The 21871-nt window shown below is 34.3% G+C and overlaps 1 protein-coding gene across 1 annotated transcript in view; it reads right to left on the bottom strand.

The window, feature by feature from the left end:
- Positions 1-13897: 13897 nt before the first annotated feature.
- LOC136034393 (annexin B9-like) overlaps positions 13898-21871 on the bottom strand; it is a 59261-nt gene continuing 51287 nt past the window's right edge. Inside the window, exons 6-7 of the mRNA XM_065715539.1 lie at positions 17269-17450; positions 13898-14034 (exon numbers count right to left, since the gene is read on the bottom strand). Coding sequence (XP_065571611.1) covers positions 13987-14034; positions 17269-17450 — 230 coding nt within the window. The 3' untranslated portion in view covers positions 13898-13986. The remainder of the gene's footprint in view (positions 14035-17268; positions 17451-21871) is intronic.

Here is a 21871-nt window from a genome sequence, read left to right as displayed (position 1 = left end):
GAAGTGGCTGAAGGTATTAATTTGAAACTTAAGGAGATGTTAGAAAGTAATCAGAGGGCAACTAGTCCCCTTGTCGTTTAAGACAATTTTGTCAGGTTAGATGTCTCTGTATAACTTGTGCTTTGTTAATGAATTTGTTCTTTTTTTGGAGAGTTTGCAGTTTAGATTTTATTGTCGCTACTGACAAGATTAGAATTTGGTTATATGCAACTATGATTTATTATCGTTTATGTACGATATGAGAGTAATACGGGTAATACGAGACTAAACAAAGAGAATAAGTAGCTTATAAGAGTCGAAACTGGCGCTAGTGTAAAAAAAAAATCATCAACGCCATTTAACCTTTGGTGTCTCCTGGTCTTTTTCATACTTCCCAATTGTGTTTTTTGAAGAAACTGAGATCAGAAACTCATTACTACATTACTTTTGCCAATTACTCTAAGTACTCTAATTTTCCCTCATTATTACGCTGAAAATGCCAAGAAACTCTAAAAGCTAGATGGCGTCTGTGTTTATTTTGTCGACACTTGTGTTGGTTCCCATTCTTATAAGTTACCCATACTCTTTAGACAGAAACAAATTGAGGGACATGGAAAGTCAAAATCCTTTGGGTCCCAAGTGACATTTAAAGTAGATATTCTACCAGTCAAACTACCCATCATCAAGATGTCCTTAGTGAGAGTCAACCAGGCGTCCTTGTTGCATACAGAAAAAAAACCTTGATTACCTAAACTCAATGTGAATTGTTATTCTTTTACGTTTTAGGAAATTTAGAAATACATGTATGTTATCTTAAATAAATGGAGCTAAGGGTACATTAAGGGTATGGAAGTAATTGTCTACACTAATAAAGATTTGTAGCTCTTAGTAAGCTGCTGTAGCATTTTTAGACTAAATAAAACTATAATGCGGGTTCAAACTCAGCTGTCTTGTCTTCTTATTTTGCCGTCTTTAACGTAAAATCGGGCTCTGAGCGAACAAAGCTGTCGAGCTGGCTCTGTATGTTGAATCTAATTAAGACGTACTTTATTTCTCATTTTTTTATAATATAAAAATAAGGCCCGAGTTTTCTATTGGGGAGGCCTAGTCAACTATTTTCTAGGCCTAAAACGTGAATTTTAAGAAGCCTTTGCTTTTAAACGGGAAATGTCCTAAAGAGCTTAATAATACAGAGAACGAAGAAACATCTAAGTTGGTCTTTTAGCGTAAATTAAATAAAAAAACGAGTTTTTTTAACTGAAAGTAAGGAGCGACATTAAAACTTAAAACGCACAGAAATTACTTCGTATATGAAAGAGGCTGCTTCCTCATCAACGCCCCGCTCTTTACGCTAAAGTTTGACTCTTTCTCTCAATTCTTCTTTTTAAAACAGTAAAAAACTTTAGCGTAAAGAGCGGGGCGTTGATGAGGAAGCAGCCTCTTTCATATACGAAGTAATTTCTGTGCGTTTTAAGTTTTAATGTCGCTCCTTACTTTCAGTTAAAAAAACTCGTTTTTTTTATTTAATTTCTGAACGTTTTTGAATCAATGCATGTTTTGATTTTGGCTCTCCGCAGAGGAATAATCAAAACGAAATTTGCATATTTTTTTTTTGGCTCTATGGCTTTCTCATAATTTTGATCGAATGATTTTGAGGAAAAAAGAGCGGGGGCGAAGCCTAGTTGCCCTCCGATTTTTTGGTTAATTAAAAAGGCAACTAGAACTTTTAATTTTTTACGAATCTTTTTATTGGTAAAAGATTTACGTAACTTATAAATTAGCTTACGTCAAGAACTTTTGTATTCTCATGTTTTTATTACATATATGAGGGGATTCGCCCCATCGTCAGTACCTCGCTCTTTACACTAAAGCTTAAATTTTATCCCAATTCATTAAGAATGACCCCTGAATCACAAAAGCCGTAGAATAAATAGTTGAAATTACTAAAAATACTTTAGCGTAAAGAGCTAGGTATCATAAGGAGGTGAGCCCCTTATATGGGTAATAATTTCTGTTTGTTTTAAGTTTTATTGCTGTTCCTTACTTCCAGGTGAAAAAGCTTTTTCACATTTATTTTTTAATTTTTTTTTTAAATAATGCTAGTAAATCCTGCTCTCCCTTCATGGAAGTTTTCTTTTCCCATGACAAATTCTCGATGGAAAGTTCCCCCAGCATATCCTCCTCTTCTCAACCCCTCCCCCCAACCAAAAAAATCCTCCTGAAAACGCCTGTATACTTCCCAATAACCATTACTATATGTAAGCACAGGTCAAAGTTTGTAACTTGTTGCCCCTCCCACGGGGACCGTGGGGGAGTAAGTCGTCCCCAAAGACATAGTTATAAGGTTTTTCGACTACGCTGAATAAAATGGCTATCTCAGAATTTTGATCCGTTGACTTTGGGAAAATAATTAGCGTGGGAGGGGGCCTAGGTGCCCTCCAATTTTTTTGGTCACTTAAAAAGGGCACTAGAACTTTTCATTTCCGTTAGAATGAGCCCTCTTGCAACATTCTAGGACAACTGGGTCGATACGATCACCCCTGGGAAAAAAAACAAATAAACAAATACACACATCCGTGATCTGCCTTCTGGCAAAAAATGCAAAATTCCACATTTTTGTAGATAGGAGCTCGAAACTTCTACAATAGGGTTCTCTGATACGCTGAATCTGATGGTGTGATTTTCGTTAAGATTCTATGACTTTTAGGGGGTGTTTCCCCCTATTTTCTAAAATAACGCAAATTTTCTCAGGCTCGTAACTTTTGATGGGTAAGACTAAACTTGATGAAACTTATATATTTAAAACCAGCATTAAAATGCGATTCTTTTGATATAGCTATTGGTATCAAAATTCCATTTTTTAGAGTTTTGGTTACTATTGAGCCGGGTCGCTCCTTACTACAGTTCGTTACCACGAACTGTTTGATTGAATTACACTTCTGAGCCAACTCAGATTCGGGGGGAGTTTCAGATTTTGTTTGTCTTAATTTTTTTTAACCTCTAGTCTTCCTACTGGAGCATGCACACAAACAAGAGCAAGAAAGCTTGGGGCTTCCCTTTTTTATGATGTTCCTTTTCCCCCATAGTATAAACAATTATCCCATCTTTCGCTGTATACCCCTACCCAATTCCCACGGAGAGGTCGTGCAACCTCACCTGCGTCAGAAGCACTACATTCAATATCAACATATCTTAATAAAGAACACAAATATGTCATTAGGTAAGAATAACTGCTCTGCTTCTTCGTATATTTTCTTTGTTGTTTTAAAAACAAAGCTTACGATAATCTTACAAGTCCGCAGAAATTTATTTCAAAACAGGTGAAGACTGGTTCCCTTTTTCCCTTTCTTGTGGATACCCTAATTTCTTTCAGCGACGAATTTGAGTCCAAAAACCTTAAATGTGAGTAATGATTTTGTGCTTTAAAGCTCTTATTTTAAATTCCGACCAGATCCAGTGACATTGGGGGGAGTTGGAGGGGGAATCCGGAATTCTTAGAAAATGTGAAAATTGGGGTATTTTTATCTTACGAATAGTGATCGGATCTTAATGAAACTTGATATATAGATGGATCTTATGTCTCAGATGCTCTATTTTTGACTCGAATTGGATCCGGGGACATATGGGTTGGAGGAGGGAAACAGCAATCTTGGAAAACCCTTATAGAGGAGAGATCGGGATGAAACTTGATGGGAAGAATAAGAACAAATTCTAGATACGTGATTGAAATAATTGGAACGGATCCGTTCTCTTTGGAGCAGCTGGGGAGTGTTAATTTGGAAGAATTAGAAAAATTGAGGTATTTTTAACTTAAGAACGGGTGACCGGATCTTAAGTAAATTTGATATTTAGAGGAATTCATGTCTCAGAGCTCTTATTTCAAATCCCGACCAGATCGGTTGACATTGGGGGGAGTTGGAGGGGGAAACCGGAAATCTGAGAAAACGCTTCGAGTGGAGGAATCGGGATGAAGCTTGGTGGATAGAATAAGCAAATGTCGTAGATACGTGATTGCCGTAACCGTACTGGATTCACTCTTTTTGGGGGAGTTGGGGGGAGGGGTTCAGTGCTTTGGCGAGTTTGGTGCTTCTGGACGTGCTAAGACGATGAAAATTGGTAGCCGTGTCAGGGAGCTGCACAAATTGACTTGATAAAGTCGTTTTCCCAGATTCGACCATCTGGGGGGCTAAAGGGAGAGGAAAAATTAGAAAAAATGAGGTATTTATAACTTACGAGTGGGTGATCGGATCTTAATGAATTTTGATATTTAGAAGGACATCGTGACTCAGAGCTCTTATTTTAAATCCCGACCGGCATTAAGCCTCTGATTTTCCTTTTAAGTCAATCTATTGGTTCTTAGAATTTAGTTAGAGCTCATACCATATGAGCTCTTGGCTCTTCTTGCCTCGTCACAAGTGCCATATGAGCTCTTAGATCTTGTTTTTTGGAAAGAAGACTAAACCATAAAGTGTTTTTAACAACGTACTCCGCGGCACATCATCGGTGCGAAATGTGCCATTATACTTCTACCTCTGTTGCTCATGTTTTGCAGAAACAAGTACTTATTAAGTACTTATTAAACGAGCTGGATCGTTTGTTGTGATAATGCTCCTTTCTCTTTAAGTGTTAAACTTTTATAATAAGCATCTTAGTATAACGTAAAGGAAGAAAAAATAACTGGTATTAAATTAGCCCTCCTCCCCTGATAGAGTTTCTTACGTACCTGGAGTGGAGGGGAGGGGGTAAGAGTCGAAAAATGCTTATGCTAAAACATTTTACCCAGTTACTCAAGTTTTGCAGAACAAGTCGCAAATAAGTACTTATTTAAGGACTTATAAATTTAAGTACTTTAAACTTAATTATTTAAGAACTTATAATTAAGAACTTACTAAGCGGACGGGACCGTTTGTTGTGATGATGCTCCTTTCTCTTTAAGTGTTAAACTTGTATAATAATTATACAAAAAAAACATAACGAAAGAAAAAAAAAACAACTGAAAAGGTGTAAATAGTAGCTACTAATAAACTACTCCCCCTCCCCCTGATAGAGTTCCTAACGTACCTGGAGTGAAGGGGGGCGGTAAAAGTCGCCAAAAAAGCTTATACTAAACCGTTTGATGTTATGATGCTCCTTCCTCTAAAAAAACTATTATCTGCTATTCAGCTTCGCTCTTCTGCATTCAACTTGTATTACAATAACCTTATATGATAGTACATAAGCAAAAACGTGAGAAAAAAAAACATATATTGAACAGTTCAACCATCGATTGTTTCCTTCAAGTGAAGGTTCAACTTGAAACTTCACTTGAAGGAAAGAAGCGATGGCTTCAATGGGGAAGGTCCTTTTGAAACTAAGTTGGATATTGCTATGGTTGATCACAACTAATAAAGCTTAGCTGAGTATCAATAACTGTGAAAGAGTCAATACTGGTAGACACCTTATCTTTCAGACCCTAGTGCCAGTAATGGCTATGTCGACCTGGGGCAAGGCACACTCTAGAGGGTATGATGTGTTCCTTTCCTTCAAAATCACACTATTTTTATAGCCTCTAGTATGGTCACCGAATTCTGCGAAATCCTTCGTCTGTCAGAAATGCCACGATACCATATGGAAACAGACGATAAAACAAATGTGAATTGACTTCAAAATAAATTTCTACCTTACAAAATAAAAGTAAAACACTGGAAATTTAATATATAGGGTGCATTAAATCGCTCTCAAGAGGTGAGGGTCCAAACAAGAGAAATTCTTTATCATGAACGAGCTTGAAGAAAATATCAAAAACTTCCATGGGACATCTGATGTTTTAAATGGTTTGTTTTAGCGAAGAATATATTGATTTATACATACCTAGTTTATCCTAGCAAGCCTAGCATACACAAGCCCTGAAAGCAAGGAAGAAACAGTGTTGAGGGCTAGAAAACGTGTTCATGGCCCTAATCAAACAGTTCGTGGTAACGAAATAAGGAGCGACCCGGCTCAATAGTAACCAAAACTCTAAAAAATTGAATTTTGATATCAGTAGCTACATCAAAAGAATCGCATTTTAATGCTGATTTTAAATATATAAGTTTCATCAAGTTTAGTCTTACCCATCAAAAGTTACGAGCCTGAGAATATTTGCATTATTTTAGAAAATAGGGGGAAACACCCCCTAAAAGTCATAGAATCTTAACGAAAATCACACCATCAGATTCAGCGTATCAGAGAACCCTACTGTAGAAGTTTCAAGCTCCTATCTACAAAAATGTGGAATTTTGTATTTTTTGCCAGAAGACAAATCACGGGTGCGTGTTTATTTGTTTGTTTTTTGTTTTTCTTTTTTTTTCTTTTTCCCAGGGGTCATCGTATCGACCAAGTGGTCCTAGAATGTCGCGAGAGGGATCATTCTAACGGAAATGAAAAGTTCTAGTGCCCTTTTTAAGTGACCAAAAAAATTGGAGGGCATCTAGGCCCCCTCCCACGCTCTTTTTTCCCCAAAGTCAACGGATCAAAATTTTGAGATAGCCATTTTGTTCAGCATAGTCGAAAACCATAATAACTATGTATTTGTGGATGATTTACTCCCCCACAATCCCTGGGGGAGGGGCTGCAAGTTACAAACTTTGACCAGTGTTTACATATAGTAATGGTTATTGGGAAGTGTACAGACGTTTTCAGGGGGATTTTATTTTGTTTGGGGAGGGTGGGGCTGAGGGGAGGGGGCTATGTTGGAGGATCTTTCCTAGGAGGAATCTGTCATGGGGGAAGAAAAATTCAAGGAAAAGGGCGCATGATTTTCTAGCATTACTATAAGAAAACAATGAAAAATAAACATGAAAACGTTTTTTTTTCAAATGAAAGGAAGGAGTAGCATTGAAACTTAAAACGAACAGAGATTATTACGCATATGAGGGGTTCTAAAAATACTTTAGCATAAAGAGCGAGGTATTTAGGAGGAGATAAATACCTCGCTCTTTTTGCTAAAGTATTTTTAGTAATTTCAACTATTTATTCTACGGCCTTTCTGATTCAGGGGTCATTCTTAAAGAATTGGGACACAAGTTAAGATTTAGTGTAAAGAGCGAGGTATTAACGAGGATACAAACCCCCTTGTATACATAATAAAAAGATTATGAAAGTTTGTTACGTAAGTTGCTAATTTATAAGTTACATATATTTTTTACTAATAAAAACGTTCGTTAAAAATTAAAAGTTTTAGTTGCCTTTTTAAGCAACCGAAAAATTGGAGGGCAACTAGGCCTCATTCTCCACCCCTTATTTCTCAAAATCGTCTGATCAAAACTAAGAGAAAGCTATTTAGCCAAAAAAAGAATTAATATACAAATTTTATTTTAATAATTTATGTGCGGAGAGCCAAAACCAAATATGCAGTAATTCAATAACGTTCAGAAATTAAATAAAAAAAAAATAATTTTTTTAGCTGAAAGTAAGGAGCGACATTAAAACTTAAAACGAACAGAAATTACTCCGTATATAAAATGGGTTGTCCCCTCCGCAATCCCTCGCTCTTTACGCTACAGTTTGACTCTTTGCCACAATTCTACTTTTTAACAAAATTAAAAGCTTTAGCGTAAAGAGTGAGGGATTGCGGAGGGGACAACCCATTTTATATACGGAGTAATTTCAGCTAAAGATCTATTCCTGATAGTTCTGTTAATTCGCGATGAGATTTTGATAATACCGAGCTCAAGCTAGTGCAAATTTTCGGGAAACAGTTGAATTCAAACCTTTTGACAATAGAGATTTAGTTATAGTCTAGAGCTGGTTCGAATCGAGCCTCGACTGATTTGGACTTAGTCGAGTTTGAGTAAATCATAATTTTCCGCAATTTTCTGATATATTACCTAGATAGAAAAAAAATTCAAAGCAAAAAAAATAGTAATAAATGGAAAAGTTGAATAAAACAGAAATGAAATATCGAGAGGGGCTACTGAAGCTTGTTAGAGCTCAACAACATTTATACAAGAGAAACGAGATCCGTATGAGATCTGAGATAGACAAATACCCTGGATAACTACGGTATTAGTTGTTCTTATTGTTTAAATTATCCATTATGAATGGTAAAATCTGATGACTAGAATCAGCTACTACTGGGTTCTGAACGGGCAGGATTTAGGTATTAGTAAAATATAATTAGGAATTGGCTTTAGTCTAGCATAAATCCATTGAAATTCGTGAAGTTAGTATTCTGAAGATGGGGAAGAGATAGACATAGGAACTTCACAGACTGTACTTTAGGTCTTAGTCTTGCTGCGATTTTAAAGATTTGAAATCATTAAGATCTTTTCATTAAAGACAGTAACCTAAATAATCCAATTAATGTTCGTTTTTTTTTAACGTCTTAATTGCATTATTAGCCTTGAATTAGTATTCAGGAATCTCAGAAACCTAAATATACCAGAAACATAAAATAATTTTGTTGGAAATCAAATCCAGTTTGTAAAATATGTAGGCTACTTAGTGTGTTTTTTTTTAGTACTGGAAGCTTAAACATCTTAATGTTTTTCCTGAAATAAAATACGCCCAAGGGCCCTGCTTATGTGCCTCCAATTACACAGGTTGAAATTGTTGCATAAATCTGATTTCTATCAGGGTACGACATGTCCACCATTTCTGGAAGTCTGTGGTTAATATGCTTTGATTTAAGAGGTTTATGTGGCGCAATTTGCCCCAGGGTTCTATAAGAAGCTCAGCAACCCTTTGATTTTATGTTTCGTAAAAAATTTAAAACTCGGGTTGGAGGGAGTCGGAGGGCAAATGGAGCTAGGAGCCTTACTTTGGATCCGTCAATCCTACAGATTTAAGATCCTTGCATGACTCGCAACATGCACATCTCTCTATTAAAATGTATCCATGCAACATAGAATAGAATATATTTATTCACTACAATAGCCGGAGGTAGCATTAGCATGTCATGATGACAATAATTTGTACCTTCAAAAACACTCACAGGAAAACTTAAACTAACATTATATCAATGTTTGTTTAAATTTTCCTGTGAGTGTTTTGCAATATGCAACATGTGGGAAATTTTTATAATATGGGCGCGTAAGACATATGATCGTGAAAAGAAGGACAGGTTGTTCAATGACTCGTTTCTGTCATTACAAAGGACATTGTAGATTTTACTTTGCGATGAAATGAACCCTCTCCTAGATTTCTACGACCATGTTATATGTAACGACGAGGCTTAAAAAAAATAGTAAAAGGGAGACACTTCGCTCTTTGCTAAATTAGCTTTATTGCGTGGACGATATTTGGATGTGAAAGAATTAGTAATAGAGTAAAGAGGTTTCCGCAACTTAAGAACCATAACCTAATAAATCGGCCCTATAACTGGTTGTTTACGTTTCAATGTAAATTTATATGTAGGTTATATATGTGTATGTAGGTTATGTAGGTGTATGTAGGGTGACACCATACAGTCCATACATCATTTTTTGCTAGACAGAACATTAACTACAGCTAGAATAAGTGTTAAGAATTGTTGCAGAAGGGGGTATTTTGAGGGTATAAGAGAAATTACTCCTATCTTCGCAGAATGAAATAATTTCAAAGATGACACTGGCTAGTCGTTACAAAGCAAAAAATTGTAACGAAGAGAAAAACGACGACTATTGTAGCTAGATAAAAAATTTGTGGTGATTAGTCAGTTTGGTTTCATGCGTGGACGATATTTGGATGTGAAAGAATTAGTAATAGAGTAAAGAGGTTTCCGCAACTTAAGAACCATAACCTAATAAATCGGCCCTATAACTGGTTGTTTACGTTTCAATGTAAATTTATATGTAGGTTATATATGTGTATGTAAGTTATGTAGGTGTAGGTGTATGTAGGTTGACACCATACAGTCCATACATCATTTTTTACTAGATAGAACATTAACTACAGCTAGAATAAGCGTTAAGAATTGTTGCAGAAGGGGGTATTTTGAGGGTATAAGAGAAATTACTCCTATCTTTGCAGAATGAAATAATTTCAAAGATGACACTGGCTAGTCGTTACAAAGCAAAAAATTGTAACGAAGAGAAAAACGACGACTATTGTAGCTAGATACAAATTTTGTGGTGATTAGTCAGTTTGGTTTCAAAAATTATTGTTTATTCACTGGCTGGGATTATCCTCGTTTTATTTTCTTTTTTTGCAGTTATTTTTTTTTTATCACCATCACTTTTATTTTACCAAAAAACCAAAATAAACGCAACTACATTTTACATAAAACGAAACAACCACATAAAGGACAAAAGTCCTATGGCTGGGTGTATCTTCTAACCACCTTTTAACTTAAAATTACACAAAAAATTAACACAGAAATAAAGATCATAACTTCTTCAAAAAAGAAAAAAGGCTGTTAGTATTTAAAATAAATATACAAATGAAAAAAAGATCACCAGAAAAAACAAATAGTAACACATAATTTTTTACGAACGGTTTTCATAAGTAAAAAATATACGTAACTTACGAATTAAATTACGTAGCGAACTTCTATATTCGTATGTTTTTATTGCGTATATGAGGGGACTCACCCCTCGTCGATACCTCGCTCTTTACATTAAAGCTTAAATTTTGTCCCAATTCCTTAAGAATGACCCCTGAATCCCAAAGGCCGTAGAATAAATAGTTGAAATTACTAAAAATACTTTAGCGTAAAGAGCGAGGTATTACGAGGAGGTAAACCCCTGATATACGTAATAATTTCTGTTCGTTTTAAGTTTTAATGCTGCTTCTCACTTTCAGTAGAAAAAACTTTTCGTATTTATTTTTTCATTGTTTTTTTAAATAATGCTAGAAAATCCTGCGCCCCACTCCATTGAAAGTCTCTTCCCCCATGAGAAGTTCCTCCATGGAAAGATCCTCCCCCCTCAAATATCCCCCCAAACCAAAAAAAATCCCCCTGAAAACGTCTGTACACTTCCCAGTAACCATTACTATATGTAAACACAGGTCAGAGCTTGTAACTTGCAGCCCCTCCCACGAAGACTGCGGGGGAGTAAGTCGTCCCCAAAGACATAGTTATTGGGTTTTTTGGCTATCTCAGAATTTTGATCCGGTGACTTCGGGGAAAAAATGAGCGTGGGAGGGGGCCTAGGTGCCCTCCAATTTTTTGGTCACTTAAAAAGGGCACTAGAACTTTTAATTTCCGTCAGACTGAGCCCTTTTGCGACATTCTAGAACCACTGAGTCGATACGATCACCCCTGGGAAAAAAACAACAAAAAAACAAATAAACACGCATCCGTGATTTGTCTTCTGGCAAAAAATGCGAAATTCCACATTTTTGTAGATAGGGGCTTGAAACTTCTACAATAGGGTTCTCTGATGCGCTGAATCTGACGGTGTGATTTTCGTTAAGATTGTATGATTTTTAGGGAGTGTTTCCACCTATTTTCTAAAATGAGGCAAATTTTCTCAGGTTCGTAACTTTTGATCCGTTTTTTAGAGTTTCGGTTACTATTGAGCCTGGTCGCTCCTTACTATAGGTCGTTACCACGAACTGTTTGATTAAGACGGTCAGAATCCACTTTTGTTTTTGAAACAATAATAAAAACATTGCTATAATTTCAATTTTAGATTTTTATATGTTTCAAAACGAATTCTAAATTTATATATTTTCATATGCATATGTATATTGTTACCTAATAAATATATCATCAAAAAATATTAATTTATTTTTCTTTTATATTTGTTGGGGTCGCTAAGAAACTCGCAATCATAAATGGGGTCAGGAATTACAAAAGTTTAAGAAGCCCTATATATATATATATATATATATATATATATATATATATATATATATATATATATATATATATATATATATATATATATATATATATATATATATATATATATATATATATATATATATATATATATATATATATATATATATATATATATATATATATATATATATATATATATATATATATATATATATATATATATATATATATATATATATATATATATATGTATATATATATATATATATATATATATATATATATATATATATATATATATATATATATATATATCCGTTGATTTTTGAATTTAACAAAAGAGGGAATAGTTGTGGGAAAAGTGGAGGTGATGGCCAATTGTAGAAAAAAGCCAAGACAGATATATATATATATAGATATATATAGATATATATATAGATATATATAGATATATATATAGATATATATAGATATATAGATATATATATATATATATATATATATATATATATATATATATATATATATATATATATATATATATATATATATATATATATATATATATATATATATATATATATATATATATATATATATATATATATATAAGTTGTTTGTTTGTGTGTCTGTCTGTCTGTCCGCATATGACGTCTGAATTATTTCATCATATACCAATTCAAAAGCGAATGTATTCAAGCCGAAGTAGCTGAGTTGGTAAAGCGTTATGTTCCAGGTTCTAGGTCTGAGAGGTTCAAGGTTCGAACCTTGGCTTTAGCATTAATACAAAAGAAGAAAAAAACTAAAAAAGGTAAAAACTACAAAAAAACTAAAAAGAAAATACTAAAAAACTATAAAAACTAAAAAAAAACTAAAAAAAAAGGTAAAAAACTAAAAACTAAAGAAGACTTAAAAAAAACTTAAAAAAAAACTAAAAAAAGTTAAAAACTACAAAAAAAACTAAAAAGAAAAAAAATAAAAACTAATAAAAAAAACTAAAAACTAAAAAAGAAAAAAAAACTAAAAAAAGTAAAAAAAAAACTGAAAAATAAAGGAGAAAAAGAAAACTAAAAACCGGGACACAGGGAATATAAATGACGACCGGGACACTCAAAGAGAAATTACAGACTGGGACACAAATGACGACCGGGACACTCAAAGATAAATTTCAGACCGGAACACCGGGACACAAATGACGACCGGGACACAGGGAATATAAATGACGACCGGGACGCTCAAAGAGAAATTACAGACTGGGACACTGGGACACAAATGACGACCAGGACACAGGGAATATAAATGACGACCAGAGTCGGTAAACCTGACAATCTATTTATATGCACAGACAATGGGACAGCGAAGAATTTTGTATATTCGCAAGTTTTACGTAGTTAAAAACATATATATATATATATATATATATATATATATATATATATATATATATATATATATATATATATATATATATATATATACATATATATATATCTATCTATATTCACAGGTGGGACACAGGGACACAACTAAAATGGCGCGTAACTAATATGGCGTGTAACGACTTACGCGCGCGGAAGGGCTTGGGGGGGGTTGCGAAGCGCCCCCACCAACTAGGTGTTGGGGTGGCACGAAGCGCCACCCCAACAGCTAGTTTGAAATAAAAACATTTCTCGTGTGAATCACGTCATATTCATATGCATTTACAAACAATTTATTTTTATATATATAGATTAGCAATGAAGATACATGATAGCATTGTAAAGACGCCATGCATTATACAAAAGGTGTTGCATACAGATAAAAATTGTCCTTAGTATAAAATATAGCGAAAGGACGACCCGAAAAAAGATTCCAAGTTAATGCCTTTTTAAGCTTCCTTCAGGTGAATTCGCGTAAAATTGAGAGTAACAAAATTAAAACATCAAGAAGGGGTCATTAGAATTTTAGAAATGCCTAGGTGGAGCATGGCCCGAAATCGGTCGGGAACCACTGGTTTAAAGTAGCATGTTTAAACTAAGTGTCATTGGTCCCTCAATAAGAATTTTGAGTGTTAGAGAAGTACTACATTCCTAATCTTTCCTACACAGAGAAGAGTGGGTAATAGGGGCTACAAAATCAAAGACTTGTCGGAAAAAGCCCAGCTCCTTGAAAAAATCCTAAAATTTTAACCTAAAAATTCACACAATGATATAAAACATTCAAATTTATTCAAAACATCCAATTTTTCTGGAAGAAAAATAAATGTAGATTCTAAAAATAAGATTTTAAAATATATCTTTTCACAACAAGGCAAGAAGAAGTCTCTTGAAATCGCCAGAAATTTCGCTCTGAAAAGAAAAGAAAAGTAAAAAGAAGAAAACACATATCAACAAGTTTAGACAACCAACTTAGTAAAGATGGCAGTAATTGCCACTGAAAGAGCTACATCCATCTTAGATAAGTCTAAATTTAAAGTTAAAAAATTAAATACATTTTTATGATTACTTATACAATAAAATATTGCCTACGATTCTAATTGCGTAACTTTTCCAACAATGCTAGAACCCGTGACTGATAATGATACATGTCGTTAAAAAGAATATTTCAAATTGTAGTTGGGCTTGAAACGAATTATATTGGCCAATTTATTTTCTATATTCTAAAAATTCTTCATAGACTTCTCAATCCCTTTCAAAATTAAAGGTTGCCAACAAAAATTTAAACAGAAAAGACATATAAGAACGTGACTATCTTGTAAATTACAACAGTCAATGAACATAGGTACACACAACTACAATTTTAGTTTGATTTAGTTTGAAATATTTTTTTTTTTTTGAGGGGGGGGTCTGAGATGTATTTTCAGAACGTAATTGCTTAGATGTTTGAGTGATTCTGAGAGTCTTTACCAACATTTTCCCAGAATTGGCGGATAGTTCTTCAATTTTTACCCTCCCCCACCCCCCAACGTGCTGGTCAGCCGCTGGACACATCAAAATGATTGCGATAGTCCAAAATCATTATATGACATAGTAAATCATTCCAGAATGTAAAATCATTCCAGACAAAACAAACCACCTCGAATTTTGCACTTAAAATTAGCCACACATATCTTGCTTATAGCAGATATATATGCGTAAAGGTATATTATTACTATAGAAGAGCATAATGGATTATTCTGTGCTAATTAGAATGGTTCGAATCTGTTCCAAAACATCTCAGATTTATTGGGCATAGTCCACATGGCACATACTGTTTCAAAAGATGACATGCACCAAATCGCTTTTTTGTTTATCCTCGTTCGAAATTACTTGATATAATTGATATTAGCATTGATATAAGTATTTAATATAATTTTAGCATTCATGCTTTGTATTTGGTCTAATTTCACATGCTATGTAATAAGTGGAAACTGCAGGTGCTCAAAACCAGATATCTTTAGGGTTTCACGACTATAGACTAGTCCACAAAGTCTTTCTTTGGTCGTCGATTTCTATAATAATAATAATTCATTGTCAAATTGGGCTAGAAAATACTTCATGAATTCCGAATAATGTTGGATTTAGTCAGATTTAATTTTTTTGAAGAATATTGATTGACTGATACCTTTATTTTTCAACATTTCACATAAAAAAAAAGTTTTGAAAAACTTGACAAAAACTGAAAAAATTGAAATAAATGTGTTCAGAATAGAGAATCACTGAAGTACAATGCATCCTGGTAACCTAATATTATTTAAAATTTTCGAGCACAACGAATTATAATTTTTCTTAAAGATCACCATAAATTTCAAACACATTCGATAATTTTTTTAAAGTTCTATTGTTTAAGACCAGTTAGATATGTAGAGAAAGTTTTATCAGGCATCCAAAATATGGCAAAAACAGCGTTGATATCAAAATCTCCGTTTTCAATACGCGTGATAGATAAAAGAAAACTTATAAGTTTCTTGAGAACCAAATAAAGCAGGGTAGAGTGCATCAATACTATGGGTGGCAACCCTGATTCTACTACTTTAAGGATCAGGACACACCTATACTCTAATTGGCTAATTTAGCCTAACATGGCTATCAAATCTGACATAAGACTTCGTATAGGCCTGCCAATCCAATGCTAAGATATAATAATAAATAAGGATTTACTCGGCTGATAGGCCAGGCCTTAAGACTGACATACAGTATTAGTTCATCACTCTGGCCTTCTGTTTGAATAAAAGGGATTCTCATTCCACTTGGAGATTTAATCAAGTGGCCAATTTTAGAAAAATGCATCATGGTTTCATTGGAAAATGTTATTACTCGAAAGATAAAACTAAAAAACCTTACCCCGACAATATGGTTTTAGCTTGTATTTTTTTTTTATTCTTTAGTAGGGACCAATTCCTGCCCTAGCTGCTTTAAAAATTCATGGATTAATTCAAGGAGCTAACATAAGGTATGTTCTTTAGATTTCTTTCAAAATGAAGGAGGCTTCCCCGAAAGATGAGCCTTAATGTTCCTAATATTTTTCCGAAATTAGAAAAATTAAGATTAAAAAATAAAATGAAAAAAATTGAAAAATTTTAAATAAAATGAAAAAAATTTAAATGAAAATAAATAAAAATTTAAATAATTTTTTTTAATTAAATAAAAAAAATTTAAATAAAAATTTTAAATGAAAAAAATGAAAAATTGAAAAATAAAATTAAAATTAGAAAAATAATTAGAAAAATTCTAAAATTAAGTTAAGAGTTCGACCGTCTCCCTGTCCCCTTTACCAAATATTCGTATCCGTTAGTAATATCTTCCTTTTTTTGTTTTGTAGAAATTAAACCAAGACAATCCATCAATTAAATTCGTTCGACGAACTAATCCAATTCATTCAGTGCGTTAATCCAATTCATTCAGTAATCCAATTCATTCAGTGCGTTAAATTAGCCTCCACCAAAGATCAAATATCCTGTAGGTTGAAACTTAAATATTGATATTGTAAAGTCCAAATTAGAGCATCAATATTTTTCAGTAGCACCAACATATCGAATGGAAGTTTTTGTTAAGCACTTAGTAAAGATACATATTTAAAAAACGAATTTTTTTTCTTTTTTTACCTGAAAAAAAGGTTACATGATCCTTTTTCAGTTGTATTTTTTGCATTGGTGTAAGCTGATTGTTCCTTTTCCAGAAAATTTATGAGAATTAATAGACAAAAATTCTACGCTAAATCGTCTAGGTGCCACCTGAGGTATAATGCACATTGTCTCTTCAACATTTATTTTGATATTTGGATTTATTTTTCCCAGAATTTAAGCGTATCTAACTCAAAAAATGTTCTATATGAAGTACTAGATGATCCTTTTTCAGTCGTATTTTTTATATTGATTTAAGCTGATTTTTCTTCTTCTTTTTCCAGAAAATCTATACGAATTAATAGAGAAAAATTCCACACTAAATCGTCTAGGAGTCACCTGATGTATAATGCATATTGTCTCTCCAACATTTATTTTGATATTTGGATTTATTTTTCCCAAAATTGAAACGTATTTAACTCAAAAAAGTTCTATATGAAGTTCCATTAAATATTTAATTAAATTTCCTAAATTAGCTTACCGCAAGGGCATCCTCTAAGCTTGTTTCATACTTCTTCTGGAATTCCTTCTTAATGTCGGCGAGATCAATTTCAGACCGGCTGACAATTATTCTTGTCATGGGTTTCTCGCTAGTGCCGAATCCTGCCATTGTACTTTGAAGTCGCTTCGCATAATATTTCTGCTCGTTTTTGGCACAGCTCACTGCAAAAAGAACAACCACTGGTGATTAAGAAGTGTTGTACTGTCATGCATGGTTGCCCAGAAATTGGAGGGGAAGGGCTAAAACAAAATATCTGTTAGGGCAAAGGGGTTGATTTTGCCTCTTTTCTGCTTTCTTTCGTAAAAAAATGATTTCAAGCGTTAAACCAAGTCAGTTTTTCTACTTATTTAACAGTGTCAGAAATAAAAATGGACTATTACAATTGAATACACAATCTGTTTTCTGTAGCATCGTAAGATAGTACTGAGAGGGGGTATACTACGGGTATGGACCTATAGCCGTTGTTAGCGAATAATATGCAGCCTATGTCAGTAAACTCAGCTTTTAGGTATTCAACAATTTAGTTGACGCTATCTGGTGTGAATAGGAGATGATGCATTAACGCTGAATGGAGGTGTACCGGGTTTGAACCCCCGCCTCAAAAGATTTGTCCAACTCGTAAAACGTAATAAAATTCATGTAAACAAATTTTTAAAGTGTTTTTCAAGTTTAATTTGTAACCGCCCTCCCCCGAACAAAAATGCTGGATACACTCCTGGTATTAGTCATGCACAGGGGCGCCACTAAGGGAGTGAGGGTGGGGAGAATCCCCCCTGAAGTTTCTCAGAAAGAATTTCTGTCGGGCTCTGCCCAACAAAAGTCGCTATATTTCGGCGCAAAGTGAAGCTTCTGGAAGGGTTTTCGTCGGGCGAAGTCCGGGCGAAAAACATCAAAACTTACTGCTTCATCTGCGCAAAGCCGACAGAATCCATTTCCCCCTAGAATACAACTTGTTGAGCCGAGCCCTACAAAACTTGGTATTTTGTCGGTCCAATCTAATGTTATTAAAGACTTCCACCGAGCGAAGGACTACAAAATTTACTCCTTCATCTGCATGAAGTTGACGAAACCAATTGGACCCCTAAAAAACGACAAGTCAAGCGGAGTCATACAAAACTTCGTATTTTGTCGGTCCAATGTAATGTCATAAAATACTTTCGTCGGGCGAAAAACATCAACCGATAGAAGCCAATTGTCCTCCTCCCTAGAATACAACTTGTTAAGCCGAGCCCTTCAAAACTTGGCATTTTGTCGGTCCAATCTAATGTCATTAAAGACTTCCATCGGGCGAAGGACTACGAAATTTACTGCTCCATCTGCACGAAGTTGCCAGAAACCAATTGGCCGCCTACAAAACAACTTGTCGGGTGGAGCCTTACAAAACTTGACATTTTTCAACGTTTCGGTTAGCCGGGACAATTCTCCAGTGACCCTACTGATAAAAAAACATTGTTAGGAAACGTTGTTGTTTCTTTCCAAAATATCGGAAACAGCTGACATAGTTTGCTAATACATGAGCCAATAGAATTGGAAGGTTATACTAAGCTTATTTAGAACTACGCTCTTTTTCTCAAAAGCCCTATAAAAAATCATATAACCGTGGGTATGAAGAACTAAACTGCAAGGGAAAGAAATAATTGTTAACACTACATTCTAAAATTTTGCTGCTTCAGAACATTATACTTATTCTAAGACTTTATTTAAAAAAAGAAGAAGAAGGCAGGAAGACCAGTAAACTGGATTGTACTGCTACTCCAAAAGAAAATTCTGTAATGCATACATAGGTCGAGATACTACTACTACTACTACTAATAAATCACTGCAGCACCAAGCCGCCTGAGGCCAACACAGCTACGCACGCTCCTCCTTCAAACTAATCTATTCAAGGCCTCCCTCCTTACACCTTCCCAGGAAGTTCCCATTTCCATTAAATTTCTCAGTGATTTAAGAATTGCAATTTGAATTAGTGCAATACTGCATTTGAATCTAAAAGGAGAGTTGGAGCACTATTTTATTTGTTTAGGTCATCACTGAATGAAAATGTTTGCAGGACAAAGTAAAAGATCCAAAACTAAAATAAAGCTTGTGTGTGAAGAAAGAAAGAAGGACTTTTGTTTCGAAAGAAAGATGAAAGTTATTACGAATTTGACTCTGATTGTCAAGCTACCCACATTCAAAAGCATCATAGTGAGGAACTGAAAAAAGGCACCAAAGTGAAGATTAGGCCAAAGATTGTGCAAAAGACCACTTTATTTGATATTCCAAAATGGTTATGGCCAGGAAGCTCAAAGAAAATTGTAGAAGGCCCTGTCATGAGTGAACTTTATCTCGAACAGCAAGAAGGCTTAGTGCAATTTAAGCCAACAGAAAGCTTGTGTGTGAAGAAAGAAAGAAGGACTTTTGTTTCGAAAGAAAGATGAAAGTTATTACGAATTTGACTCTGATTGTCAAGCTACCCACATTCAAAAGCATCATAGTGAGGAACTGAAAAAAGGCACCAAAGTGAAGATTAGGCCAAAGACTGTGCAAAAGACCACTTTATTTGATATTCCAAAATGGTTATGGCCAGGAAGCTCAAAGAAAATTGTAGAAGGCCCTGTCATGAGTGAACTTTATCTCGAACAGCGAGAAGGCTTAGTGCAATTTAAGCCAACAGAAAGCTTGTGTGTGAAGAAAGAAAGAAGGACTTTTGTTTCGAAAGAAAGATGAAAGTTATTACGAATTTGACTCTGATTGTCAAGCTACCCACATTCAAAAGCATCATAGTGAGGAACTGAAAAAAGGCACCAAAGTGAAGATTAGGCCAAAGATTGTGCAAAAGACCACTTTATTTGATATTCCAAAATGGTTATGGCCAGGAAGCTCAAAGATAATTGTAGAAGGCCCTGTCATGAGTGAACTTTATCTCGAACAGCGAGAAGGCTTAGTGCAATTTAAGCCAACAGAAAGCTTGTGTGTGAAGAAAGAAAGAAGGACTTTTGTTTCGAAAGAAAGATGAAAGTTATTACGAATTTGACTCTGATTGTCAAGCTACCCACATTCAAAAGCATCATAGTGAGGAACTGAAAAAAGGCACCAAAGTGAAGATTAGGCCAAAGATTGTGCAAAAGACCACTTTATTTGATATTCCAAAATGGTTATGGCCAGGAAGCTCAAAGATAATTGTAGAAGGCCCTGTCATGAGTGAACTTTATCTCGAACAGCAAGAAGGCTTAGTGCAATTTAAGCCAACAGAAAGCTTAGTCAGTCTTCAGTGGTGCCTCTTGTTTTAGTACTTTGCAGTCGCGGCCACCTCGCGTCTCGCAATCTGAGACTGGTAAAGATGTTTCTCTAAAAAGTTCAGGAGATGTCCAAGTTGTAAGTACCCGATTTGATAGGATAGACTCCCGAAGTCTAGGCAGAATCTTACTTATAAGGGGAAATTTGATTAACGAGTGTCAGTTTTGTTAAATAGTAGTAAACTTAAATTTTTTTTTATTGAAACACTCAATAATTTGTAATTGATAAGCGAGGAAATGGTAACAAGATTAGGGATAATTAAACAAATCTATCCTTAATTTTTAATTATATACGATAGAAGATTGAGTTATCCTGAAGGACAGTGAACATGTCCTTTTAATATGCAAACCTTTGTATTTCTACGTAGTTTAGTTTTGTTTTTGCGAGTTAGAGGACAATCGTGATAAGAGGTCTTTCCGACAGGAATGGAGTATTGGAGCCGCATGAGTTTTAGAGGTATTGGATAATACGTAAATATATACAAAATAGCAGAATTACTATTCAGCGGATCTCTATATGTTTCAGCTTGTTCTCTAATTTTGGGGTTCTTACTCTCTTTTCTTTCGAGGTATGCTTTAAAATGAAACAGAACTAATGCGTACCGAATTGTCCTCAAAAGCGAAGAAGAATTTAGTTTTTAAATTGCCTTTCAAGTTTGATAGGTTACGGCCAGGTTTCCTTTAAAAGTTTTTGAATTTGTTTCGAGTTTTTCGATTTTTTGATTGCGTGGAAAAAATTCAGACAAACAAATGTGGTAAAATCGGATTTATGTTTGAGACATCTCTTAAGGAAGTTCATCCTGGTCTATCCTTGACAAATATCGGAATCTGAATAGAAAGGTTTCTATTCAGATAAACCTTTAGGTTTAAAATAAACCTTTTGGTTTCATTTTTCGTATTCTAATTTTCTCAAATTTCTAATTCCAATTAGGTAACCTTAAAATTTTGATCTTACGCCATGAGGCTACCCCAAGGGCGAAAAAGACATGAAAAAGAGTTGAGTGCCTTCTAGTCACCATTGACCATTAAAAAGAGCATAATGCGGCTCATCCACTACGTCTACGACCACCCGTTTTGTACAAAATGGTTAGAAATAAAATAATCCCATGGATATTCGTCGCTCTTTATTAATTCAAAACTATTGAGATGACTACGGCACATTGTTTTCGTAGTTCTGTTTTGAGAGGGCTGATTAATATTGCTCATTAACTATTTCCTGATTAACTATGATTAACCTGATTAACCTGATAACTGATTAACTGATTAACTATTTCTTATTACCATAAATAATGACGAAGACCACA

Source organism: Artemia franciscana, chromosome 13 (assembly GCF_032884065.1).
Source record: "Artemia franciscana chromosome 13, ASM3288406v1, whole genome shotgun sequence".
NCBI lineage: Eukaryota > Metazoa > Arthropoda > Branchiopoda > Anostraca > Artemiidae > Artemia > Artemia franciscana.
The sequence above is the reverse complement of the archived record's forward strand: the minus strand, read 5'-3'. Positions and strand labels throughout refer to the sequence as shown.